The following is a 25,373-nucleotide window of genomic DNA, read 5'->3' as shown; positions in this document are numbered from 1 at the left end:
AACGCTTCATTGGGACTAAGGCAAATAAAGTCCACCTAGACTTCGTGGGGACAAATGTGGCCAAAGTCCACCTACACGCTGAGGATCATGAGACTTCCTGGAGAAAACGCGGCCAAAGTCCACCTGCATCCTGGAGATTTTGGGGCTTTGTGACAAGGAACTCGGCCTATCCCCCACTTGCCGCGGTCAAACTCCTCTTGTCCACTCGTCATCTCGGTTTAATAGAAGACGAAATCATGTCCACATCCCGAGTAGAGTAACTCTTCTCCAGTTATGCTCGGGAGAGAACACCCCGTTTTCGATTCATGCGTGCCGGATTTCCCGTGAATTTGGAGAAGATAGTCGACTTGCACCACACTCCGATGCAATATACAAATATTGCCGATACAGCCGTTAACCTCCAACACCACAATTCTCCAATTAACCTGTACAACACCACAATGACGACTCCTTTCGCACTTGGAGGAGCCCGATGGATCTGGGTCCCCGCATTCGACGACGCCGCCGCCCCCGCGCAATTCGTCTCGCTCCGAAAGACATTCCAGCTGGACCAAGTTCCCGAGCGGGATGTTCTTCTGCATGTTTCGGCCGACACCAGATATCGCTTGTATCTGAACGGTCACTCCATTAGCTTCGGCCCATGCAAGAGCTACGCGGGAAGGTGGAACTATGAGACGGTCAACGTTACGCCGTACCTCACAACGGGGCTCAACGTTTTGGCCGCCCGTGTGCTGCGCTTTTCGAGCAGCCATCCGGGATGTTTGTCCATGATTCGCACTGCGTTGCCTGGTTTTATTCTTTGCAGTGATCTGCCCGTATGCCTGCCGCCCGTTTGTAGAAACAAAATGCTGACTGCTGCAGAGACAGAGCATCAACACCGACGAGTCGTGGAAGGCAAAGCTAGATACTGGCGTGTATATGGCAGATGCATCGGAATGGGACTACCGACTTGGCCCCTCCTTCTTGAACATCAACGAGAGGGCCGATGGAGAATTACTTCATCGCGGATATGCCCAGCCTGAGTTCGACGACTCAGCATGGGAGGCTTCTATCGTGATTAAAGCCACTGGCAAGATGTCGCCCATGCTTGACCCGCGCCGCCTCACACCCCGCCAGATCCCATTTTTATCTGAGGATGTTGCCAAGTTTGACGGAGTGGTGACCTGCTCTGGGCCAACTTCTTCCGAGGAGTGGACTGCTCTCATATTGGGTGAGAAGCCGCTGTCTCTTGCCTCCAACTCAACCCATACCGTCGATATCGAGGTTAAGGTATGTGAATCCTAGCCCTTAACCCAACATTAGTCCACTAACCTTCTCAAGGCCCTCACTACCGGTTTCCTTGATTTCGTATGCCAATTCGACGGAGACATCCAAGCCAGACCCGAAATCGAGCTCCTCTGCTCCGAGTGCTACGAGCCAGCGTTCGAAATGGGCCAACCTCGACGCAAAGGAGACCGAACCGATTTCCGCAACGGCACTCTTTACGGTCCCGTGGACATTTATAAGCCGCACGTCGGGTTGAACCACTACAGCCCTTTCTGGTTCCGCACCTTTCGCTACGTTCGAATTACGATCAAGACTGGCGCTGAACCGTTCGTCGTCAGCAGATTTTCATACCGATCGACCCATTACCCTCTTGATGTGGCGACCACCATACAGACATCGTCTACGTTAGTAAATAACCTGTGGGATATCAGCCTTAACACCCTCAAGAACTGCCTGCACGAAACATACGAAGATTGTCCCTTCTACGAACAGAATCAATTTTCCATGGACTCTCGCAGCCAGATCCTATTCACCTACCTCCTCTCCCGCGATGACCGCCTCGCCAGGAAGACCATGCACGAATTCTACGCCTCGCGCCGCGATGATGGCTTGGTGGAAACTCACTACCCCAACCCTGCGCGCTGCATCAACATTCCCACGTTCTCTCTCTTCTGGGTCTTGATGGTGTACGATCACATGGTGCACTTTGGCGACGAGCGCCTGGTGAAGGAGTACCTGGGTGCTATTGACGGAGTACTCAATTACTTTGACCAACGGATCGGCGAGTTAGGTCTCGTTGGCCAGTTTGAGGGAGACTCATGGGCGTTTGTCGACTGGATCGACGGCTGGATCACACCCGGCAAGGGATTCTTGGGCATGGCTGTTCCGCCCGCTTATTACCAGACTGGCAGCGCCACCTTTCACAGCCTGCTTTACGCATACACTCTGCTCAAAGCCAGCGAGCTCTGCAAGTTTGTCGGGCGGAATGACACGGCCAAGGAATACGTTTCTCGCCAGCAGAGCATCGTACAAGCTGTCCGCGGGCAGTGCTTTGATGAGGCCACTGGCCTATTCCTCGACGGACCCAAAGCAGCAGGGCAGTTTAGCCAGCACGTACAGACATTTGCAGTCCTGTCGGGATGTCTCGAAACCAACGACGCAGCCCGTGAATTGATGAGCAAGACAATTGCCCGCCACGAGGAGTTCTCAATGGCCAAGGCCAGTTTCGCCATGGGCTTCTACCTATTCCGCGCCGCAAGCGAGGCCGGTATCTACGAGGAAAGCTGGCCGACGTTGATCCAGCCTTGGCAGAAGATGATATCGCATAACCTGACAACGTGGGCCGAGAGCGAGAGCAGCGTGCGCAGCGACTGCCACGGATGGAGCGCCACACCATTGTACGAGATTGGCACAGAGATCCTAGGCGTGAAGCAGCGGAGCAGGGAGTACTTGAAGCGCCTTGGGAAGGAAGGGACGGAAATCATGGTTGCGCCGCGGAGGTCTTTAGTCGAGGATATTAGCGGGTCGGTTCCGGTTGGAGATGAGGAGGTTGTCTTGGTTAAGTGGGGAAAAGGATTGGATATGACGGTAGAAGCCTCAAAGGGCCATGAGGTTTCAGTCACCATGGGCTGAAGATAGATGGGAACAGATTACAGAGTGGTACTAGACGCTATATAAAGGCTTCACAAGTAATTCATACGAGCGAGAAATGAACAAACGGCGAGAGCGTTTAGTATACACTACGAGAACCGCCACAGGCTCAATGAAGCCCTTAAAGTGTGTTTAATCTAAAATATGGATACTTTCTTTATCTCATATCTATATCGAATCGCCAGCTCTCTGTAATAGCTGGCCATAATCCAAAGTCCTGGTTCGTCCCAGTGTGCTGCCCGCAGACCTGGCGCTTACCCTATAGTATTCCGCCAGATGAGGCAAAAGTCACTTGGTGGAATGCCCCAATCCACACGCAGTCTTTTTTATCATCGGAACCTCAGACGCCAAGCACTAGTAAACGCGGGGTAGACTCGGAGCAGTCCCATTGGCTTCAAGACAATCTTGTGAAATTATTCGCCTCGGCTGCCCGTAGATACCGAGATTACGGTTCTGTCGCCGCAATTCCGACAGCTCGCACTTTCCGTCCTCATCCGGCTTAGCGCAGTTTATCTCCCACCCTCTCGGTATCGGTGCGAACCTTGTATCAGTGATAGAGCGCCGCGTTGGGATCTAGACAATGAAAGAGGAGGAGAGGATGACAAGTGGTAGTGTATATAACTAGTGATAGGAGTGTCATCGTGTTCTATATAAATCCGTGAGGTCTCATCCTGTTCCGTCGCTCTGCCGGATATTCTGAGCCAAATATTTCTAAATTCGTTCCTGAGACTGCTTTATTCGCAATGTCTGAGCAACAAGACACCGAGAAGAGGCCCCTTCCAGGCGATGCGGACGACCAAAATCTGGAAAGGCTTGGGTATAACCAAGAACTCAAGGTTAGATTCGGTCCGCGTGACGAGTAAAAACTCGAGTTAACAAACAACAGCGCAATTTCTCCCTGACGTCCATGTTGGCTCTCTCGGTGTCCCTGATGGCGACCTGGGAAGCGCTGTGCAGGTAGGTCTCTTTCAAGGCCTGTCTACTGTAGAAAGGTTTTGACACATTAAATAGTACCATGGCAGCTGGATTGGTTAGCGGAGGCCCAGTTTCACTCATCTACGGAGCCATGGTCGCTTTCATCGGCTCGCTTTGCTCGGCCATGTCGCTCGCGGAGCTGGCTTCTAGGTACAATCAATGCCTCCAATGAAGAAACCGTCTGACAAGTCTAATTATCTAGCCATACCACAGCCGGAGGACAATATCACTTCGTCGCACACTTGAGTCCTAAATCTACTGGGCCAGTGAGCAGCTGGTTTGCAGGCTACATCACGTAAGGCATCAATGGAAATAGCGCTTTAAAATGCTGACTGGTGTCCTTAATAGTACATTTGGATGGATTACTGTCTCCGCAAGCGCTCCGTTCCTCGCCGGTACCATGATCCAAGGCCTTTTGGTTCTCAACCTATCCCCCGACAACTACACATTCGAGAGGTGGCATGGAACTCTCATTTACTGGGCAATCCTACTGGGAGCTGCATGCATCTGCATTTTCTGCAGTGACATGCTGCCTCTCCTTGAGAAGCTCTCGATGGTACTACACATCGTCCTCTTTTTCGTCATTATCATCGTCATGTGCGTTGTATCACCGACCAAAAACTCGGCCGCCTTCGTCTTCACATCGTTCGAGAACAATTCCGGGTGGTCGAACGACGGCGTGGCATGGTGCATTGGGCTCCTCAGCTCCTGCTACGTTGTAATAGGCTACGACGGAGCAACACACTTGAGCGAAGAGATGCATAATGCCGCGACTGGTGTTCCCCGTGCCATGGTCAGCGCCGTCGTCATCAACGGCGCGCTTGGGTTCGCATTCTTGGTCGCTGTGCTCTTCTGCATGGGCGACATTGCTTCAGCGCTTGACACGAATACTGGGTTCCCAATCATCCAAATTTTCTACAACATTACAGGTAGCAAGGGAGCTGCTTCGGCCATGTCCAGTGCAGTTGTTTTGATGGCGTCCCTGTCTACCATCCCTTTGGTGGCATCGGCAGCTCGTGTCATGTGGGCGTTTGCCAGAGATCAAGGTGGGCATCACTTCTAGCAGCGTAACCAATTGGAAACATGGAGACTAATTCGAGGGTTTAGGACTGCCTTTTTCCAAATTTCTCTCTCGAGTGGAAAAGAAGCGAAGCATACCAACCATGGCAATTGTTGTCATAACAGTCATCTTGATGCTTCTCGGGCTCATCAACATCGGTTCCACGACAGCTTTCAACGCGATTTTATCATTGGCGGTCGTTGGCCTGCAAATCTCGTATCTAATGCCAATAATACTCGTGCTGTGGCGAAGGATCTCATCGCCCGAGACACTGACCTGGGGCCCGTGGCGACTGGGCAAAGCTGGAGTCGCCGTCAACGCCATCGCGGTGTTTTATTTAATTTTTGCCAGCTTGTTCGCACTCTTCCCTCCGTACCAGCCAATCACCCCCGAAAACATGAATTATGCTTCCCTCGTTTTGGGGGCGACGCTTCTCTTTGGACTGTTCTACTGGCCGTTTCGAGCGAGGAAGCGGTATGCGGGCCCCCTGCTTGAGATGCAGGGCCTTGTCGAAGCCGTTCCTGACTCGTCAGCTCCGGAACAAACCAACAAGGAGTAGTTTGGAGGTATTTAGAACTGGAATCTGGTGTAGTTTGGGCGAATAATACATGGCCGATTACATTTTCCCATTGCGGTGATGGTACGCGGTGACATTGCATATGACGACACATGGACGCCACGGCGCATGTGCATGATAAGCCTGTGGCCCTAACACGCCAACCACATCCTCATAATGTTATTACTCAGCCTCGATAATGGGTTTCAGATGGTCCCCTCCGGAATTTCCCATCTTGCCAGCTCGGATACTGCGATATCTTGAGATTTAGGCCCTAGACAGATGCATATCAAAATGCGGGGGAGCTGATCGTGAAGCAACCAAGCTGCATCCGCGGCGATAAAGACACTGGTCTCCTCGTGGCATTATCTGCTGCAGTTCCGCTCTTATAACCGCGACCCGGAACCTCTTGTACGAGCGTCCTTGGAGACCGAACCTGCTTCAAAATGGCGCACATCACGGCTCGGAATCCTCGGAGGACCCTAAAATCCAGGAGTAATCCATGCCCTACCCCGGTCGCCTTCCCGCTGCATCGTTGCTAATGCAGATCTTTATTAGGTGGATGTGCCACTTGTAAGCGTCGCGTGAGTTGTCCATTCCGCTCGACCTTCTCACAACATTTACTCACTAATTCCAGCGAGTCAAGTGCGATGAAGGGGAACCCAGTTGTCGGCGTTGCACCAAGACTGGGCTCGAATGCCCTGGATACAGTCGGCCGGTGAGATGGTCGACCAAGTACGAAAAGAATTCTATCACCCATCTCGATTCCGCCAATTCTTGCGCGGAATCATTTGCCTGGTTTGAAAGCCACGCCAAAAAGCTCTCGACTGCCATTGCTCCTCCTTCTCCAGCCGGGCTATTGACGATTATGGGACATCGTGATGAGCCACGGGTTCGTCCTGATCAAGCTTCTACGATAGAATCTCCATCCACCACTGTGTCGCTCCAAATAGAGTCACCAAACCTGGAAGATCAAAACCACGAAAGCCCTGCTCTGTCTGCGGGTAGCTCTTTAGCGAACCAATTCGACCTATCCCCCGCTCCCTCAACAGGGGATATTTTCGAAGAGTCTGCGGACGATGTGCTTGCAAACGAAGATATGGAGCTCATCGAACCCTGCTTTGGAGACTGTGACCTGTCCTTGTCGCTCTATGCCCCCACCGAACAGTCTTCGGTCCTGCTAGACCATTACTTCTCGCTAACATGTCGGATTACCTCGTGTTTCGACTCCCTCTATAATCCTTTTAGGTCAGAAGTGTCGCGAATGATTGTTGATTCTCCGCTGGTTTTCAACTGTGTGATGAGTATGTCAGCTGCGCATCTTTATCAAAACGACCAAGGCAATGGTAGTGGTGCTATCCCGTTGGGGTTTCAGACCGAAGCAATATCATTGCTATCAATCGAACTAGCCAAGATCGCCGGGATGGAAGTCGAATCTCAAGGTAGCGAAGTGGTTGAACTGGGGGCGGTGGTTCCCAGGCAGACCAGTTTGGTGAGAGATGATGTCCTATTAGGTATCATTCTTCTGGGGATGACTTCGGCAAGTTGCTCCATACTGTTTTACATGTCGTGGGTCGCTGATATTAATTTTATTAGGCTTGGCACAACCCTTCCTCCTTAGGACTTTCCCACCTCCATGGGTCACGACAGCTCTTCAAAGCCTGGATGTCGTCCAACGCTCTAGACGACCCCAATAAACCCCCGAGCGTGAACAAAACCCAAAGTTTCCTGGTCTCATCAATGGTCTACTGGGAGGCAATGTCGTCTTTTCTCCTTGATCAGGAAACAGAAGCGTTATCATATCTCGACATCTTTTGCTCTACCGCCTCACCTTCAATGGTATACCCACATCCCTGGACTGGGGTTGCGACCCCCGTCTTTATCTTCCTTGCCAAGGTGGGTACGCTTATGAGAAAAAAGAGAGTATTGCGGAACCTTCGACTTTTCAAAAACGGCGAAGCCTACCAAAGAGCATTATACTCAGAGCTTCTTGAGGAAGCCCGCACCGTGGAGCAAAACATACTCAAATGCCGGATTCCATTCATCAGTTTAATCGAGGATATTGGCGACCCACACACGACCCCGGAACATTTCCATGCAATCGGGCGTTGCTATCGACTTGCCGCTTTGCTGGAGCTGTACAGGGCTTTTCCAGAGATTATCGAAGATGAGTCTCGATTCCACCTAGCCGCAGACTTCGCATACGACCCAATGGATAATCAGTCACAACTTGTACTGGGTCTCGCCTTTGGCATACTGAGAACGCTTGAAATGGTACCGGATGATTCTCACACAATCTCAACACAGAACCTTCTTCTACTGATCGCCGGGAGTGCATTGGCGCAATTCAGCCCAAATCAGCTTCAAGAAACTCCGGCTCAGGCGAAGGTGAACGACGAGGTGGCACAGTGGAGGCGTTTTGTGCGAAACCGAGTCCTCCACTTGTACACGTCTATTGGCTTGCGTCCGATAAAACACGTTGCCATCACGCTTGAGGAGGTTTGGTCACGTATGGACATTGTAGTCAAGTCTGGGAGTGTCATGGGCGACCGGGATAATGTATTTTCGGATCAAGTGCATTGGATGGATATAATGGCTGAGAAGAAGCTTGAGACCATGCTCGGCTAAGCCTCTAGAATTCAACCACTTTAAGGATCTATTGCCCAGTGCCTGTAAACATTGCCTCTAGCTTGCTATTTCGCCACCATAGCTCACAGCTTAGCTCTCTGATCGCAATAAAAAGCTAGAGCATAGGTTTCCGTTGAGAAAGAAATTGTTGATCCTTTGACAAACAGCATCACGTCGCCTGCCCTCGCCGTCACCTTCCTTCCAGTTTCGTCTTCGACGACGCACTCCCCTTCGGCGAAAAACTTTGCTTCGTCGAATTCATACGTAAATACACATGGCTTTCCCTTTTCAATGCGGAAGAAGCCAGCGGATATGGGTGTTTTGGCACCTGTGTCGCTTGTTGAGACGACGTCTAGCGTTGATTGAGTTAGTGGTTGTTTGGAAATGGGTTTGCTAAATCGCAGTCAACTCACCACTTCCAAAAGCATTGCCGCTGTCATCTATTGGAGGTAGCTTCGCAGCCCTAGCTCGACGTTTGAAAACGAAAGGCATGTTGTAGTGAATAGATGGGCAGCGACTTGGGCGTCAGTTCAATTGCATTTCCCTTCCTGACCACCATTCTATCTCAGCCCCTTATCCTATCCTTAAGACGCGCAATCTTGGAGATGCTGCGATGATCTGTCTCGGATAACTTGCCCAAATAAGGAAAGGAATCCTGGCCTCGGAACCTCGGAATGGTACCAGGGCGTATTGACGGGGAGGCGGTGATCCGAGGTGTGGATCGTGATGAAGGGGCCGATTTCGTGAAGCTCGCACTAATTTCCCAAATGAGGAAAGGTGCCATCATGGTGATTGAGCAGCTGGACATGACATCTGCAGCTAATGAACAAATAAAACCTGTACTAGTCCGTACACTCTCGAAGCCACGGCGTTTTGGCAGATAACAATCCTTTAGCTGTCATTTTCACTCCATTTACAACATGCCATCCTCTAGAGAAGGATATCTTTGGACTCCCGCTGGTGAGACGATTGGTCTCACCACGGAGGCTGTGGTCAATGGTACGCCGTTGTCTGCAATTCATGACAGCTATGATGTCGTGGTAATTGGCACTGGCTTTGCTGGCCTAATTGCGGCGCGAGATCTTAGCCGCATTCAAAATCTGAAGGTCCTCCTTCTCGAAGGTCGTGACCGCATAGGCGGGAGAACATGGACCGCTACAGCTCTTGGGGAGGAGTTCGAGATGGGCGGGACTTGGGTGCATTGGTAGGCTTCTTATCTTTACCCTTTAATGCACCATGCTTATATTCATTGGGATAGGAACCAGCCTCATCTCTATTCCGAACTGCACCGTTACGGGCTTCACTCACACTTGAAAACGTCCGCCGGCACGATTGATGCCAAGAAGACGTTATACACCGCCGCCTTCTCTAAATCCCAAGAGCTGAATGGAGAGGATGTGAATTCTGCTGTTCAGCGAGCAGCCGATGCCTTCTTTTCCGTTGACGGCATGACGAGCCGCGATTTGATGCCGTACCCACACGAGCCGTATCGGCAGCCGGCGCCATGGGTCAAATACGATAATCTCTCTGCCAAAGACCGCCTTGACCAGCTCGACATCCCCCAGATAGAGAAAGACCTCTTTGACACAATGATTAGTAGCTTTGGAAGTGTTCCTGGTAGTGAGTGCGGTTTTACGGAGGTTTTGCGATGGTACGCGCTCGGAAACCACACCATGGCTGGCGTTTTTGAGCTCGCTGGAATCTACAAGCTTGGAAAGGGAGGCATGACCTCTTTTGCACGGGCTATTCTCTCAGATTATCATGGACACTTACTGTTCAATACCGTGGTCGACACGTTTGAGCAGAAGGATAAATCTGTGGTCCTTTCCGCAAAGGACGGTCGCCAGATCAGGGCCAGATATGTCATTTCGACCATTCCTCTGTAAGTCCATGCCGTGAATCGTGTCATTCACACAAAGCACTAACAGCATGAAGAAATTGTCTATCGGATGCCAAGTTCTCCCCGACATTATCCCCGCTTCGCCAGGAAGCGATTGGGGCTGGCCACATCAACCAAGGCGCAAAGATCCACTTCCACCTCGCGCAGTCGGAACCAGGATGGTTTTCCATGGCTAGTGGGTACGGAAAGTCACCATGGTGTTTCTCCTTCTCGGATCACAACGGCACCGCGAAGAAGGATGGAACTTACTGCATTGGATTTGGATATGGCTCGCATCTCACTGATCCACAAGCGAGCGGTGAGATCATCTCAACGTTCAAGGAATATATAAAGCCAGACGCTGAAGTCAAGGCTTATCTCACGCACGACTGGATGAATGATGAACTCGCCAAGGGCACTTGGAGTTGCTGGGGCCCCAATTCCATGTCAAAGTGGTTGAAAGAGCTTCAGAAGCCAGACGGCAGGGTATTCTTCGCAAGCGCGGACTGGGCAGATGGATGGAGGGGTTTTATTGATGGCGCAATTGAAAGAGGTACCATTGCTGGTAGAGAAGTCGAGCAATTGCTTCACGCCGAGCAGCTATCTGCGAAGCTCTGAGTGCGATGAGATATCCTCTGGGGGTCATTAAACATCCTGCGGCCCCGGGGTGCGACCTGGCAGATGTGATTACATAGCCTATAGCCCTGTTAACCTGTTTGGAATGAACTTCATTTTATGGAAGTCAAATGATCGTGTAACTTTTATGAGATTGGAACTGATCCTGATTGTAGCAGTTGTCGCTCGAGGTCTCGAGCATGACGCTGAAATTGTGTGCTATTGGACCCAGCTACTTCCCGCCATTAAACCGACACCTCTGCGAAGCTTAGATCTCATCTCCATACTCCCGTTCAACCAAAAATGTCACTGAATTTTAGGCCCTCCAAAATGTAATTATTTCCCCAATTTGATGATAGCTCAATTTTCACCAATCGTATGCTAGCCAACCGGACCGAAGCTAATGATATCTGCCGCATGCCAGTGACTGATATTGCCCGTTTAAGGTCTAGGGTCTCCCCCGGCTTTGTCTGCTTAAGCCCACAGATATCGCGGGGTAGCTGCGAGTTGGTTGATAACAAATGACTTAATTGACCGGATACGATGCTACAGCGGTTAGATCTTGCATAAGATAGACTGAGAGTTTACGGAGCCGGATGACAATACTGAAATAGGCTTAGTGGATCACATCCTCTTACGCATCTACCCTGCTGGTGCCAGGCTTCTGCACCCGTCTCTTATGGGTTGTCTATAGAGTTGAGGCCCTACCGAGGCCTGTCACCCGGCATTTTTATCTGCATTCGGTGGTTGACGGTGTTGTCGGATATCTAGTAATAAGGATAGAGAGTGACGTCAGTGCTGATGCGACGCCGACTCGCGTTCAGAGGGCGCCCAACACTCGCTAAACCAGAAAAGGTCGAATAGTGCGAGAATACCATCATACAGCACGGCCGGTGTTTGTATGGCGATGAGGTGACGAACGGACACCTGCTTGAGCACGCTGCCTACTATATAATCTCAGGCACTCGCATTGCCGTGTTGCTAACCAAGCAAACAACTGCGAACCCATTCCTAACTATTTCCAAGCAGCGGCTTTCACCATGTTTCGATTGTTCTCTCAGACTGCGACAGAGGAAGTCCCTCGCGCCCTCCCGTCATCCTGGTACAGAGAGCCTGCCATGTATGAGCTTGAGCGACGGGCTATATTCTCCAAGAGATGGCTACTGATCACGCATCGCTCACGATTCATCAAATCTGGGGACTACGTGCGCTACGACGAAGCCGGGTTCTCGTTTTTCCTCTGCCTTGACCGACAAGGTAATTTAAATGGATTCCACAACATTTGTCGCCACAGGGCATTTCCTGTCGTCACCGAAGAGAAAGGAAACGTTAGCATCCTGGCCTGTAAATATCACGGTATGTCTTCTCTCGATCTCAGTCACCCGGTCATTTGATGCTCATCGTGATACAGGGTGGTCGTACGGTCTAAGTGGGAAGCTCGCAAAGGCCCCTCGTTTCGAAACGATGCCCTCCTTCGATCAAGAAAGTAACGCATTGTTCAAAGTTCACACCCACATAGATGCACGAGGCTTTGTCTGGGTCAATCTCGAAGCAGCAGACAAACCATCAATTCCGTGGGGTGTTGACTTCGAAGGGTCCGACAAACAACAACGGCTAGGCCAATTCAACATGGACGAATTCTCCTTCGACCATGCTTGGGACATGGCTGGAGATTACAACTGGAAAACATTGGTTGACAACTATAACGAGGTACATTACTCGGCATCTATAAAAACATTCTCTGACCGAGTCTAGTGCTACCACTGTAGTGTTGCGCATCCCGGAATCGCTGCAACCTCCGATCTGAAGAATTATAACGTCGAGGTCACAGGAGGACAGATTCAGCACTTTGTCAAGGACAAACCCGGCCACGAATCGGGTCTTGACGCGGCACCGACCTTTTTGTTCCCAAATGCATCCGTCACCATGACGTAAGTACCTAGCCGAAGGTGTACCTAGAGCGTGTATAAACTAAACGATTGACGTCTTCTCTACAACAGCACAAAGTACTTTTACTTAATGAGAGTGGTCCCAACCTCTGCAACTACGACATCAATGCAGTACGAAGTTTACCGCCACAAAGACGCAACCGATGAAGAGTTCGAGGTGGTCGACGAATTCTTCAAACAAGTTGAATCTGAGGACAAGGGTTTATGTAACGCAGCCCAAAAGAACCTCAATGCTGGCACTTATGTGAGCGGGAACCTTCATTCATCCAACGAGAAGGGTGTGTTGTATTTTCAGAAACGGGTGAAGGAGACTGTCATAGAGCACCGCGCACAAGAGCAGAAGGTAGGTGGAGAGATTTGGCCGACGAGGAGAACTCCGTCGAATGACAATGGATTACAAGAGGAGATTGCATTTTGTGAGGGTCTGTGTGGTACTGAAGGCAGCAAGATTGAGTGGTAGCTTTGTGTTGCTCAACAAAGTGAATTAGAGTATAACCTTGATGTATAACAACCTTCGGCCCCATAGAATCCTTTTCAACACCATGACTTACTGAAGTGAGAAGAGCAGTGTTCGGGTCCTAACTGGCCATCAGGGTAATCTTGTGGGTGTTTGATGCGCCTATCGAGATGCATCGAGGTTGTCGGGTAGAGACAGCTTGTTAGTTGCAAATTTGTGAGGTCATGCGGAACGACGATTCAAGCCTTCATGTTGCATTTAAACTACAATCTTCTTCCCCCAACTCTAGCAGAGAAGGGTGCGTATTTAGGCGAAAAACGAGGGAACATAACATACCGCTAAGGCAGTTCAACTACAACCGAGCCAACACGACCAATATACCCGTTCACTCGCCGTTACAAGCGGGGGCGGGAGAGCGGCTCAGGGGTCGGGAGCGTTACGCGGGCAGGGATTTTCATGCATTGAGATGCATTCTATCACGCGATTAACCCTAAATCTGGTCAACTTACGAGATGTGGGCAAGGGTCTTGCTGTCGCCAAGGATATCCATCAGCCCACCAACTGTGACGCTACAAAAGTCTACAAGTATGCGGGTTGTGCGCGTCCGTCTGTTGGTCGACTTTCGCATGTTCTGCAAAAACACCTCACAAAAAAAATGGCTCAAACTCGGGAAACGTCGTCCCCACTAGCGGAAACTGAAGCTGAATCGCCTCGGATTGAAGCAAATCTCGACCTTGAGGACGACGACCGCGACTCTGCCATCGACTCGGGTAGTCTCATTTCAAGCACCACATCCCTCTCCGAGAGTATCTTTGACTATCGGAAGTTGCATGGCCGCACGTACCAAAACACAAAGACCGCCGAGTACTGGGCCCCGAACGATGAAAAGCAGAATGATGGACTCGATCTGATTCACAACGCGTGCTTGATGCTTATGGACGATAAGTTGTTCCTTGCTCCACTTGAGAAGAGCCCCGGCCGCGTGCTGGATGTAGGAACTGGCACAGGTATCTGGGCAATTGATTTCGCGGATCAGTACCCAGAGACGGAAGTGATCGGTACGGATCTGAGCCCCATCCAACCTGCCTGGGTTCCACCAAATGTCAAGTTCATGATTGACGATTGTCTCCTCGACTGGACGTGGCCTGAAAATCACTTCGATTTCATTCATATTCGTGCCCTGTACGGGAGCGTTGCCGACTGGGCCGAGTTGTACAAAAAGGCCTTTCGGCATCTGAAGCCCGGCAAATGGTTCCAAGACCTTGAGATGGGAGTGAGGTTTCAGTCAGACCACGTGCAATATCCCGAGGATCATGTCTTTAACGAACTTTCAAGCCTTGTGTACGAGGCTGGAGAGAAGACCGGTCGGACATTCCGAATTTGCGAAGGCAACACGATGAAGGAGCACATGGAAGCGGCAGGCTTTGTCGACATCGTCGAGAAGAAGATCAAGGCACCGCTCCATGGGTGGCCGAAAGACCCTCGGCTTCAACAAGCCGGATTACTCTTGCAACTTGCATTTGACGAGAGTCTTGAGGGTTTGAATACGTTTCTTTTGACCCAGGTCTTAGGCTGGCAGACCGAAGAGGCCATGCTGCTCCAAGCTAAGATGCGAAAAGAGAGCAGGAAAATCTCAAACTACCACTGGTTCCAGATGTAAGATTTCAATCACCACTAAACGCGACATGATAGCTGACGTGGCAATCCTACAGTACTATTGTATATGGGAGGAAGTCGGATGAATCAGAACCAGAATTGGCTACGGCATAGTTGCGATTTCGGGGGTTTTGGAGCTTGTTGACCCTCGTGAGATCGCAGCAACTTTTGGCCGGCAGATGAGTGCTTCGTATCTTTAAAACGCATTTTATCTTTATCTATCGTGTATTGTCATTTCTAGCAGGACGTAAAATAACCCAGGCGATGCTTTCTCACTTCTCTCGTCAAAACGAGTATCGCGAGTCCTCAAGATGCACTCCAACTCCAACCAGTGACAGCTGAAACCTGGGATGGGCTTCCTTGGTGGGAACCAATTCAAAAAGGTATTGATCTAGCTGCTCTGCGACGTGTAAGCCTTATAAGCGGTATTCCATTGAACTTGTTCCATGTCAGCGGCTCCTGTGCAACGACCTGACGTCTCTAGCGGGCGGTTTTGCTGCCCCTTTTCCAAGGACCAGATGGTGGAGACAAGCCTCGACGAAAACAAGATTCATGCGGTCAATGCCGAGAATCACGAAGGTACCACCAGTATCTCTGGGTAGAATATGAGCAATTTGTCACGGTACCTAATAAGCCAAACCCAGATTGGTGTAAAACTAAGAAGCGAAAAAGTATTTCCCCCGATGATACATAAAAAGGCTTGCTTCAGTAATAATTATTCCTAGTGAACCTTGAATCTAGCACCCAATGTGCTGAAATAGAGAACTCTTGTCCAGAACTACATAATAAGAGGACTGTAATGTAAGTATGGATAAGTTCTACCTGTATGGACATCTAAATTAGCTCTTGTATTTATCGAGCTGTGGCGTAAAATTGCCACCGAAGGTAAAAGGCAGAATTTCAGCCTGCCCCCAACAACAAAATAAAAAAATTATCTCGTTTATTAAACTTTCTACCTTGTCGAGTCGTCTGACCATGATTTGATCCTGTCCATGGCGCCGCACCCAGGTTCTATTCTTCACACATCACAACCACCGCTGCGTTCAGCCGCAAGAGTCCTGCAGCTTCCACATTCGCGTGTGCTTGACCCGCACTTTCATCATTTCGATCTTTCTTCTCTTTTTCTTCTTTTGAGCTTCGGCTTCCTGGAATCAAAATGCGCCCCGTTCCCCGTCCGTCGTGGCAAGTCAATTATCCCCGCATCATTCCGGACGTCATCATGAGCATTCAGAACCATCCTATGGGGGTTGAGCCAACGCTCCAGAGCATCCCTCAAGTCAATCAAGCAATGCTTAAGGGCCAACCCCTTTCAGCCGCCATTCAGGACATGCAAGAAACCGGCTTTCAACACTGGGGGTTCGTGATTTACCGCTGCGCGTACGCCAACAACGCTCAATGGGAGAGTTACCTCGAGTTTCTCAAAGCAACGATGCAAGATGAGCTAGAATTCGATGGACTTTACACTCTACTCTGGAAGTATCTTGATTGGACTGTCATTGAGGATCCAGACAAACTTGATGGAGCCTCTAAGCAAGACATAAGAGAGCGATTTTCCGAGTGGTCTGCTGGGCGGAGCGTGGAGAGGGATGGGTCAGGCGTTGACGCTCCGACAGTAGAAGATGCTCCTCGATTTCACTATTGCATTTATATTGATCAGAAGTGTCTTGATACTGTTGATGAATATCAATCTTGGGCGGAAGCAGGGGGTAAGGACCGCCTTAAAGTCGTTGTTTGTGCTATATTAGACAAAGATTGCAAACCAAAGGGCCGAGGTCGAGGAGGGTTCCCTTCTGTCGAGGGCTGTACTAGGGAAGACACTGGCTGGATGTATACAGATGTCGCGAGTATTACCAGCATTTATAACAGGCTATCGTACCAGGAACTAGCCGATAACGATTACAGCCGACCACCAGCGATCTGGCCAACCATCGATGTAATGCCGGCCGAACCATAAACAATACATATGTTTTTGCCTCATGATCAATATTTTTCAATAAACTTCCCTGTGAGCTTAGTGGTCTGGCGATACTAAACGCTTTGTAGTTTATTCGTGTTGTTATGGGATGTATTGCTTGTCTCGGCCTCAATTAGACGACACCAAAGCCTTCCCCTCTGCGCTCGGATCTTCCGGCACCATGTTTGACCTCTACCCACGACCCTGGTAGCCTCTGGTCATATGAAGTCATTATTAAAAGAAAAAATATGAGACTGACGTATACATGAGAGTAGTGACAGGCCCTCCGAGATTTAGCGCACCTCGTCTTCTAGCTAACCTCACCCGTACGTGAAGTGGCAACGCTACCCAAGGCTTTGGTAAGATACGACTTTCACTTCTTTGAGTCGAGAGGCACTTTGTCTTGCCTCCTTTCCTTGCATGCTACGTGTAACTTTGAGAGCGACGAGGTTATAACGGAAGCTTTTATTAGGATTCTTTACGTTAAGGCATAGTCTCTAGCGACCTTTGTCGTCCCGTTATGTTATGGATACGATTCAAGGAGATGAACAAGTTTGCGGTAATGATTTAGAGGTCGATGATTTCCAGGAAGTATTAACGAGAATAGTATTGTAGTAGTGGGCTGGCTCTGCTAAACGAGGATGCATAGCACGTCACTAGGTAATACTTCTCATCGCCCTTTATCCGGCAATAGAGCCACCGCTGCTATTGGAGGCTAGTATCCCTCACTGCGCTTAGACTCTAGCCTCATCCATGTCTATGTCTTCGACTAAACCATGGGGCGGCCTATATTTCATCAGCAGGGCTCAGAGAATCTCAGGTCCATGAAAAGGAGGGGCAATATACCCGACACAAATAGACGTTCCGCTCCAACGCCTGATATTGCTGCACTTCTCATCGAATATGGGGTTCCAGGATATAAGTTGTTGCGAAGAAACTCCGTATTGGTCGCTTAACCCCGTGCATGTGTCTCCATACTCAACCTCATGGGTCTTACATTTCGGAGGCAAGCAGATTGATGCTCCGGGACTGGGAAGCTTATGACACCGAAGATCGAGGTAGTTCTCCGCTCTCAGTTTATGAGCCGATACGCTGTTTTCTCTCGCAATGCTTTCACAGTCGTCATCTTCCTTGATTATGTATGGTGATAGACAAGGTGTGGGTGTAGGCCGACGGAACTTCTCCCATTCCATGCTTAAGCGCTTTGTGTTCGTTGTTGCGTATTGGGTAGGCTTTGAGTATTCGTACCCGGTTACTCCACAACTTGATGTTGACGTAGAGAAATCAGAGGCATCATCTTCCTTATAGCCTATCGGTGCCTCCAGTTGCAGCTTCCAAGGCCCGAGTATGCAATCATTGCACTCAATGGGTGTTTTGGGAGGAGTGGCTCTCCATTCTGCCAGTTGCAAGTCGCACAACTTTCCAGTATCTCTAGAATAGCTCGTTAGATTATCTCATGTTCCCAAATTTGTTATATCCTGAATAGCCCACTTACTTGTCTTTGTAGCAATATGTGTCGTATGAGAGAAGCAAAAGGTCTGCTCTATAGGTTGCTTGTGCCTAATTAATTTCTGTGAATAGGGGACTGGCACCAGACTTCTTACGCGGGAATTCGATATGTTTGTAGACGAATGGGCGTTTGTCCATCTCACAGGCTAACTGGATCTTTAATCGCAGATCAACCAGGCTTTGACGACAGCTCATCATGCACATCGAATCCAGTATCTCTTCGTCTAAGGTGGGAAAGGACAAATCACTGGAGATTTCGGTCAAATTAAACTTCCCAAACCAGCCCCCAATATCAGAAGGCACTTACGGGTCGGGGGCATTCGAGGAAAGGTGATTTGAGCAATTAACGGTGGTATTCAATGCCTCGAGACAACCACCGCTCACTTCCATCAGGTGATAAGGATACTTACTGAGCCTAAACTGTTGGGCAACAGCGACCAGTGGAGCAGTTGTTAACGTCAGGGCCAAGACAATGAGATGCTTCATGTTCATCATCCTGGAAGTTGTAGTCTCAAAGTAAGATCGGAGGGGTAGTAAAAGAGCTCTGGAATTTCAGAAATTTTGGGGTCTCTAGTTTAGACAACTAGCTGCAGATGGATAATGTCAAATATATATGCTTATCCGTGGTCCCTCTCCAGGTCAATTGGCGAACTTGAATCTGCGCAACCAGAAGATATTTCATGCCTATGTTCCCACAGCTTTGGTGGGTGAGACTCTGAGAGTTCCTTCGAGATCAAAAAATGGGCAGTAGCTGAAACAATAAAATTGTTGAGTACTGGGTTTTGTCTTAATCTTCAATCCACCCTGCTGTCTGCAGTTAATGACCCTGCCTGACGCTTGGCGAAAGGTTAAATAGGATTCCGGCAAATGCAAAAAAGTGAGCTTGAAACCCAAACGAGGGCCATGGCAGCTGTGACGTGCACAACGATTAACAAAATGCAATAAATCCAAACATTAGGTTTCCTCACAGAAGGCCAAAGCCCTATATTATTTATGAACAACAGGAGCATATTGTTGGCGCTAACTCAGTGGCAGAACATACAATAGCATAACAGTAAAGTCGTTAGATACTGATAATAGTTGCAAGCCTTGAATTTAAATTTACGTCTCCAATACTATTGATTATAGACAATCACATTACTTTCTACAGGCGATATCTTTTTAATTCTGAATTCATTTGGGTAAGAATGGTTACAAATTAAAAAGGCTAGATAGACTTCAAGCAGATTGAAAAGAATCAGTTTGAAACCTAAAGGTGTGTAATCGCAATTGTGACTTGGACAGGCGGTACATGCAACTGTGCGGTTTCGTTATCGAGCAATCCCCAAAATATAGGCTCACATCGAGTTATGGTTAAGATAGATGTGGCGTGTTGACCTGACATCTGTGAGTCGAGTTCGGGAGTTGAATGAACATGTCATAGATTAAAAAAGAGAATTTCAGTAATGCGAGGAGGGTGTACTCTCACCCTAGGGCTCCCAAGTGGTTTATTTTGTTACTCCAACATGAGGAAATCCACTCTGTGGTCTTTACCATGTTGTTCTTTGCGATTTACGAACCTTGATCCATTTAATCCGGGTTGAACTAGACAGGTCTTTGCGTGGAAAATTCCACAAACTTTGAGTCTATCGTAAAAAGATTTTGTCGTTTCACCCCTGAACCATATAGGTAAAATGTTTAATAGTTGGGCCTGGTTAAACTATGTTGTCAGAAGTCAGTATAATTAGGCTTCGGCTCGCCAACTCCAAGTCTCTGAACATCTCAATACTTCCAGGTTTAGCTCTCTGCTTCTACTCCTCATATCCTGGTCATTCGAATTTGAGCCTCAAGACATAGTAAACTCTGGCGCTATTTCAAGCATGAATACCTTACGGCTACCCATGGTTGTGTTTTTTATCTTGACCTTCGGGCTTCTGACTCAATTCGTTTATTCCTTGGACAGCTTACGCATTTCTCCTCAGCAGCACTCTGTTTCCTCGGAACTTGGGGATCATGACAATGACCTCCTCCAAAGAAATTCTGACATCACCCAGACCCTTGACAGCGTCACAAATTTAGGCTTACTGAAAGCCCGAGACAATCCCAGTCTAGGAAACATGGGTGGTGATTGTACAATCTCTCCAGATTGCATTAGCAAGGACGACAAAAATCATCGTTGCCTTGCTACCTATGTTGAGGTTGGATGGGAAGCGTGCGATGTAAGTTAAATACCCTTGTTTCTCCTATCCTTTATGTTGTCTCGCTCAAGTGCTGACACATGTATCATAATTCACAGAACGAGGGCAAGATGAGAAGGATAATCTGCTGCAAGGCAAAGACAGCCCCGACAAAATGTGTATGGCGCGGGGCCGGTGAAGACTGCAATGGTCAGTGCCACAAAGCAGAAGCCACTCTTTACAAATCAAAGTACGGTGGTGGCGATGAGAAAGAAAAAGGAATGGGCCGCTGTGATCGAGGGTACAAGGTCTTTTGCTGCGAAGAAAAAGACATTGATGAGTTTACAGATGGTTCTAGATGGACCCGCAGGTAAATTGAGTCACAAGTTTTGTATTTTATGGAATATGCTAATCTAGCGTTGATAGTGATGGGCGTCGCAAAGATGATGAACATGATTTCGCTTTTGCATTGGACCTCAACCCGGAGGTGTGGATGTATAACAGAAAGCTGTGCGAAATTGACAAGTCTTACCGTTGCGGCCCGGATCCGTACGCGGATGACTCCGACTTGGACGAAGATCCACCCAACCCATTCGCACACGATCCATAGAAGCACGGGTTAAAAGCAGAAATGGCAGACGGGTTCTTTTCGGGCAAGTCCTAGTTGGTAGGAATGGGATAAACTTAAGACTGACGGTAATAGACGTTGCTTATACAGCGGCTGGAATTCCTGGGCCCCAGGTCACGGGCAGGTGGTTATGGACACAGTCAATCAATTCTAGTTAGGATTAAATTAGGTGCAGCCACCGTCACGGGATCCCGAAATTCCATGAGGTTTCCTTGTCTATCCTATAGAAGATGATGGCAATATGCTCGATGCCAGTTCATACGGCGTAAAATAATGAATCGGAGGTCGGCTGAGAAGGTGAGTTCAGTGGAGACTCGGCCGACATGCTGAAACCAATGAAGGGAGATGGTTAGAACATTTGGGCAGGAACCAAACGCTGGAAATAGCACAGGAACGCATATATGCACCAAGTCAATTGATGCTGGAAGTGGAAGGAATCAGCAGAATTAAGGAGACGAGAACAAGCCCTTGATCGCTGCTTTGCGGGGCGGAATCGGCCTTGATCGTCGGTGTTTTGGGAGGCGGTTAGTGGACTCATATTTTAAAGGTAAATTACAATCAATGGGCAGGCAGCTCTTCTTAGTAAGGGGCTGGCGGTCAGATGCAGTTTCTGGCTCAACAGTGCGGGCAAACGGGTGAAAGGGGGGATTGAAAGAGAGTCACGGCGACGGGACGGCGGCGAGGTTCTATCACAAGCACCGGTGAAAGATGGAGAGGTGAACTATGGAGCCGGCGAGGACTAGATGCCAACAACATGGAGGCGGGTTGGAGGGCGTGTATTCTTGCAGGTTCGTGACTGGGAGACCAATCTGCAAAGGGCAGTTCAAGGGCACCGAGCAGCCCGACAAAGCATCGATAGGCCCTGGGGCATCAGATGGCGGATGCCCGTGAGAATTGCAAGTTGCGGTCAGGCATCGGTGATCTGCAAACTGCAATTGTTGGGTGGTAAAATGCAGATATCACCGCTGGGGGATTTGTTGGGGGGGATGCAGAACGGTCCAATTGTATCTCGACACGTTTTCAAATCTCATGACAGAATTGCTTTTTGTACAATCTTTCGGCGTCGAGACCCTACAGTCCAGCCACGGCGCAAAATGCACTCGCCTCTGGCCACTTAAAGTCTTGTAATGCCGCCTCTGCTCCACCGTTGTCTCAAGTACAATCACGCTCGGTCTCAGCCACCGGAGTTTCCGCGGTGAGGAGGAAGCTGAGATGCGATGGAACAACTTCATTGGATTACGTCCTGGAACATCCCAACTCACCTCAGGACGCTAAAATTGCCATGCAAGAGAGAAGAGGGATGTGATGTGACAGTTGATTGGATTACAGTAAGACCATTGCATAAGCGAGGATTTAGCAAGAGAGAAGAGGATGTAACGTGACAACTGATTGGATTACAATAAGACTACTGCATAAGCGAGGATTCAGAGGTAAGTACTGTCACATTAATTTAGTATACAGAGATACAACAAGGACTGGATTTATCGCCTCTTACTCAGGTGCTGGATAAATCTCGAAATTATGTTCCTCATAGCCAAGTTTCTCTAAAAATTGTTACGTTTAGAGTAACCATGTTCAATGTTTATTTAACAAAGTAGTGATCGCAAAATGTCGTTGGTATAGGGGTCGTGTCTAATTTTTTGGTAAGTGAGAACCATGAATCCATTGTTATATCTTGTATATAGTTACGTACATCCGTGACTGTTCTGACCATCTCGATTCCTCTTGACACGCTAGCAACCTCAAATTGCGCTTCTGCAAGCCACCAAAGTGAATCAGAGGTGGCTTTCTATTGACCGCGTCCCTTGCCACCTTTGTGGCTTGAAGTAGCAGAGAGACAACTCGCCTAACCAATCGCAAACCCGGTCGGCCGTCCCCTTGCAGGAATAGACTGCTTCGTCCCCAGAACTCACATATGCTAGCAGACCGTGATTGCGTTGGCCAGCGCCGTTCCCCAACCTTGAAGCATCTTCGATCTTTACTGTCATCAGGCTTCGTGCTGTTGGTGTTGATGTCTGTCCGTGACGCCTCGTGTGCCTCACAACCTCCAGCACATCTTCAACCTCGGACTATACACAGAGTTCGCTATTCTACCTGCTTATCCCCAGGCTCCCTCATCTTCTCCTCTCCTGCTCTCCTAGTACGAATAAGTAATGGCGATGGCCAAAGACTGGGAATTTTTCCGAGACGTAATTCGGCAACTTTACCATGTCGAGGGTAAGACCCTTATCGAGGTCATGCGGCTCATGAAAGACACTCACGACTTCATTGCATCGTACGCTTCCCACCACGCCCTGTATTCATTTTCTTTTGCTAACGTCCACCGCACCAGGCAACGAGCTTATCGTAATCAATTGCGGAAATGGGGATTCATGAAGTACAATACTAAAAGCAACCCCAACTCCAAGCTCGTCCTAAGTCCAATCCGGAAAGCACGCAATCCCCTCCCATCAAGTCCCCCCCATCACCGAATCGACCCAAAGCCAGTCTTACTTCCCTACTCCCAAGGCAATGCTAGACCAACTACAATGGAAAACAACCACAAGAACAACTTCTTGGCCACGGTAACCAACCGTTCACCCGAACCACCCGGCCCCGAAATGCTTGATCTTAGCGAAAAATCTGATGGCCCGCCTTCTATCGACCTCGTCCAGGATGCACAAGATGATGATGACGATACGCAGCTTCACCAAGCCGTCATGACCGGAAGTTTGAAGGCAGTGCGGCAGCTTCTTGCTACTGGATCATATCCCAATATGAGAGATCGCTTGGGGAATATGCCCCTTCACTACAGTGTGATCATTGGAAATGCCGACCTTGTTCACGAGTTCATCCGATTCGGAGCGGATGTGAACGCACAAGGTTTGCGAGGGCGTTCACCACTTCACCTGGCCGTTGCGAGTGCTTCCCAATTCGTCAACCTTCTAATCAACTTCGGCGCCATCGTAAATCGCCAAGATGATAACGGTGACATACCTCTTCATCTTGCTATATCAGCTGCTTTGATCGACGCGACACCCTTTCATGGTTCAACCTCAGAGACCCTCATCCATGCCGGCAGCAATCTCAACCACGCTAACAAGGCCGGGGTGACGCCCTTTCTGAAGCTCTTGGATCATAACTATTCAGGAAGATACGTGCTCTCAGCGATACACGCTTCATTGAGCATGGGCGGCAGCGTAATCAGATCCTTACCCGATGGCAGGACACCATTACAAATTTTCTTGTCCAGGTCAGAAACAAGAGGTCTGTATGGTGATTCAACGGCCAGTGGCGATCAACAAGCATATGACACGATAATCAAGGTTTTTCTCGACAAGGGAGCCTCCGTCACGACACCGACTCGGTCTGGAGAGTCGCTGGTCATGTATTACATGAAGAATGTCTATTCGGACACGGATATGGACACAGACTCAACGCTGGCCGAAATGCTTTGCAAGGGCTCTACCCCAGATGAAGTCGACAGGAACGGAAATTCAGTTCTGCACCTGTTAGCCACCAAGTGTTTACCACCAAGGGGTAAAGGACCATCGGTTGAGGATTTCATACAGATGCAACTAGAAAAAGGGGCGAATCCAAACCTGAGCAATCATGATGGCCAGACTCCGCTAATTCTACTATTCGTAAATCCAAGAAACGACCCATCGATCGTTTTCAGGGCAATGCTTGCGCTGCTGGCGCGGGGAGCCGACCCCTGGCACCGAAACTCATCGAGGAAATTTGCCCTTCTCGAGGCGGAAAGACGGTTCGCAAGAGACAGCCACAACGTCTTGCACAAAATGTTGGAAGCAGACCTGCAATACAGGGATGAACAGGTGCGCTATCGCGGTGCTGATCGAGATCGTGTCTGCTGGGAGGGATGGAACAAGGCCGCACAGTCGAACGAGTGGAGCGAGTCGAAGCAGCACATTTTTTCTCGATTCGGTCGACACTCCCCAGAGGTCAGCGACGCTGTGAGAAGAGCGGCATTCGCATTGTTGGCAGAAAAGCACATCGGTCTCGCCAGGGACAAATTTGGACCAGATGCTACTGGGACGGACAGCCATCGTAGACACGTGGCAGGAATTATTCACGACTGCCGGACTCGCAATATTATCATTGACATGAAATGTATTGACTATCTACTAGAGCTCTGTCTTTGACGACAGAGGTCGATCGAAAAGCCATTGGGGTGGGAGCTACTCAGTTAGTCGCGGCGTACCTGGGAAGATGGTGGAAAGTAGCGATAACACAACCACCATTTTAACGGTCATTACCACTTCAATTCAGCATGTCCATTTCAGGTTGCAACGTGCCCTTCAACAATTCTCTAGGTTTTAAGAGACGACCCGTATATCCTCAGCCTCTATTCTTAAGACATGGCTGGCTCGATATATTGGAGACTCCATACTGCGGCTCCTAAGCGCTAGGTCCTTAGTATTCCCGTCTGACGTCT

The 25,373-nt window shown here is 49.2% G+C and overlaps 11 protein-coding genes across 11 annotated transcripts; 9 read left to right on the top strand and 2 right to left on the bottom strand.

Annotated features, from left to right (window-relative positions):
• Window positions 1-440: 440 nt before the first annotated feature.
• BGZ61DRAFT_484051 (bacterial alpha-L-rhamnosidase-domain-containing protein) lies at window positions 441-2,898 on the top strand (the record flags this gene model as incomplete). Its single annotated transcript, XM_046249557.1, has 3 exons — window positions 441-815; window positions 862-1,269; window positions 1,321-2,898. The coding sequence occupies 3 exons, from the start codon at window positions 441-443 to the stop codon at window positions 2,896-2,898; spliced, it is 2,361 nt and encodes a 786-aa protein (XP_046097672.1).
• A 761-nt stretch (window positions 2,899-3,659) lies between these two features.
• BGZ61DRAFT_484050 (amino acid/polyamine transporter I) lies at window positions 3,660-5,510 on the top strand (the record flags this gene model as incomplete). Its single annotated transcript, XM_046249556.1, has 6 exons — window positions 3,660-3,752; window positions 3,803-3,873; window positions 3,928-4,041; window positions 4,094-4,186; window positions 4,240-4,937; window positions 4,999-5,510. The coding sequence occupies 6 exons, from the start codon at window positions 3,660-3,662 to the stop codon at window positions 5,508-5,510; spliced, it is 1,581 nt and encodes a 526-aa protein (XP_046097671.1).
• Window positions 5,511-5,838: 328 nt separating this feature from the next.
• Window positions 5,839-8,509, top strand: BGZ61DRAFT_558947 (fungal-specific transcription factor domain-containing protein). The gene is made up of 4 exons (XM_046255743.1): window positions 5,839-6,002; window positions 6,066-6,091; window positions 6,145-7,047; window positions 7,104-8,509. The coding sequence occupies exons 1-4, from the start codon at window positions 5,954-5,956 to the stop codon at window positions 8,133-8,135; spliced, it is 2,010 nt and encodes a 669-aa protein (XP_046097670.1). The 5' UTR covers window positions 5,839-5,953; the 3' UTR covers window positions 8,136-8,509.
• BGZ61DRAFT_121171 (ethanolamine utilization protein) lies at window positions 8,177-8,680 on the bottom strand. The gene is made up of 2 exons (XM_046237033.1): window positions 8,549-8,680; window positions 8,177-8,487 (listed from the first exon to the last, which is right to left on the bottom strand). Exons 1-2 carry the CDS (start codon window positions 8,625-8,627, stop codon window positions 8,219-8,221), a joined length of 348 nt encoding a protein of 115 aa, XP_046097669.1. The 5' UTR covers window positions 8,628-8,680; the 3' UTR covers window positions 8,177-8,218.
• Window positions 8,681-9,010: 330 nt separating this feature from the next.
• Window positions 9,011-10,748, top strand: BGZ61DRAFT_509731 (uncharacterized protein). The gene is made up of 3 exons (XM_046252020.1): window positions 9,011-9,339; window positions 9,394-10,017; window positions 10,071-10,748. The coding sequence occupies exons 1-3, from the start codon at window positions 9,056-9,058 to the stop codon at window positions 10,630-10,632; spliced, it is 1,470 nt and encodes a 489-aa protein (XP_046097668.1). The 5' UTR covers window positions 9,011-9,055; the 3' UTR covers window positions 10,633-10,748.
• Window positions 10,749-11,619: 871 nt separating this feature from the next.
• BGZ61DRAFT_430612 (ring hydroxylating alpha subunit-domain-containing protein) lies at window positions 11,620-13,038 on the top strand (the record flags this gene model as incomplete). Its single annotated transcript, XM_046243818.1, has 4 exons — window positions 11,620-11,985; window positions 12,041-12,339; window positions 12,385-12,560; window positions 12,630-13,038. Exons 1-4 carry the CDS (start codon window positions 11,670-11,672, stop codon window positions 13,036-13,038), a joined length of 1,200 nt encoding a protein of 399 aa, XP_046097667.1. The 5' UTR covers window positions 11,620-11,669.
• A 564-nt stretch (window positions 13,039-13,602) lies between these two features.
• Window positions 13,603-15,039, top strand: BGZ61DRAFT_430609 (S-adenosyl-L-methionine-dependent methyltransferase). Its single transcript, XM_046243817.1, has 2 exons — window positions 13,603-14,691; window positions 14,748-15,039. The coding sequence occupies exons 1-2, from the start codon at window positions 13,691-13,693 to the stop codon at window positions 14,803-14,805; spliced, it is 1,059 nt and encodes a 352-aa protein (XP_046097666.1). The 5' UTR covers window positions 13,603-13,690; the 3' UTR covers window positions 14,806-15,039.
• An 808-nt stretch (window positions 15,040-15,847) lies between these two features.
• BGZ61DRAFT_558943 (uncharacterized protein) lies at window positions 15,848-16,645 on the top strand (the record flags this gene model as incomplete). The annotated part of the gene is made up of 2 exons (XM_046255742.1): window positions 15,848-15,904; window positions 15,956-16,645. 2 exons carry the CDS (start codon window positions 15,848-15,850, stop codon window positions 16,643-16,645), a joined length of 747 nt encoding a protein of 248 aa, XP_046097665.1.
• An 806-nt stretch (window positions 16,646-17,451) lies between these two features.
• Window positions 17,452-18,382, bottom strand: BGZ61DRAFT_365678 (LysM domain-containing protein; the record flags this gene model as incomplete). The annotated part of the gene is made up of 3 exons (XM_046241629.1): window positions 17,452-18,076; window positions 18,141-18,198; window positions 18,250-18,382. Coding segments are annotated over 3 exons (816 nt in total), but the record flags the coding sequence as incomplete, so codon positions are not given.
• Window positions 18,383-20,013: 1,631 nt separating this feature from the next.
• On the top strand, window positions 20,014-20,920 carry BGZ61DRAFT_484043 (uncharacterized protein; the record flags this gene model as incomplete). The annotated part of the gene is made up of 3 exons (XM_046249555.1): window positions 20,014-20,352; window positions 20,430-20,680; window positions 20,728-20,920. 3 exons carry the CDS (start codon window positions 20,014-20,016, stop codon window positions 20,918-20,920), a joined length of 783 nt encoding a protein of 260 aa, XP_046097663.1.
• A 1,759-nt stretch (window positions 20,921-22,679) lies between these two features.
• BGZ61DRAFT_461621 (ankyrin repeat-containing domain protein) lies at window positions 22,680-25,214 on the top strand. The gene is made up of 2 exons (XM_046247194.1): window positions 22,680-23,213; window positions 23,271-25,214. Exons 1-2 carry the CDS (start codon window positions 23,092-23,094, stop codon window positions 25,078-25,080), a joined length of 1,932 nt encoding a protein of 643 aa, XP_046097662.1. The 5' UTR covers window positions 22,680-23,091; the 3' UTR covers window positions 25,081-25,214.
• The last annotated feature ends 159 nt before the right edge of the window (window positions 25,215-25,373 follow it).

Source organism: Ilyonectria robusta (genome assembly GCF_021365365.1).
Source record: "Ilyonectria robusta strain PMI_751 chromosome Unknown BGZ61scaffold_28, whole genome shotgun sequence".
NCBI classification, from domain to species: Eukaryota; Fungi; Ascomycota; class Sordariomycetes; order Hypocreales; family Nectriaceae; genus Ilyonectria; species Ilyonectria robusta.
Note: the sequence above shows the minus strand (reverse complement) of the source record. Positions and strands in the feature narration are given on the sequence as shown.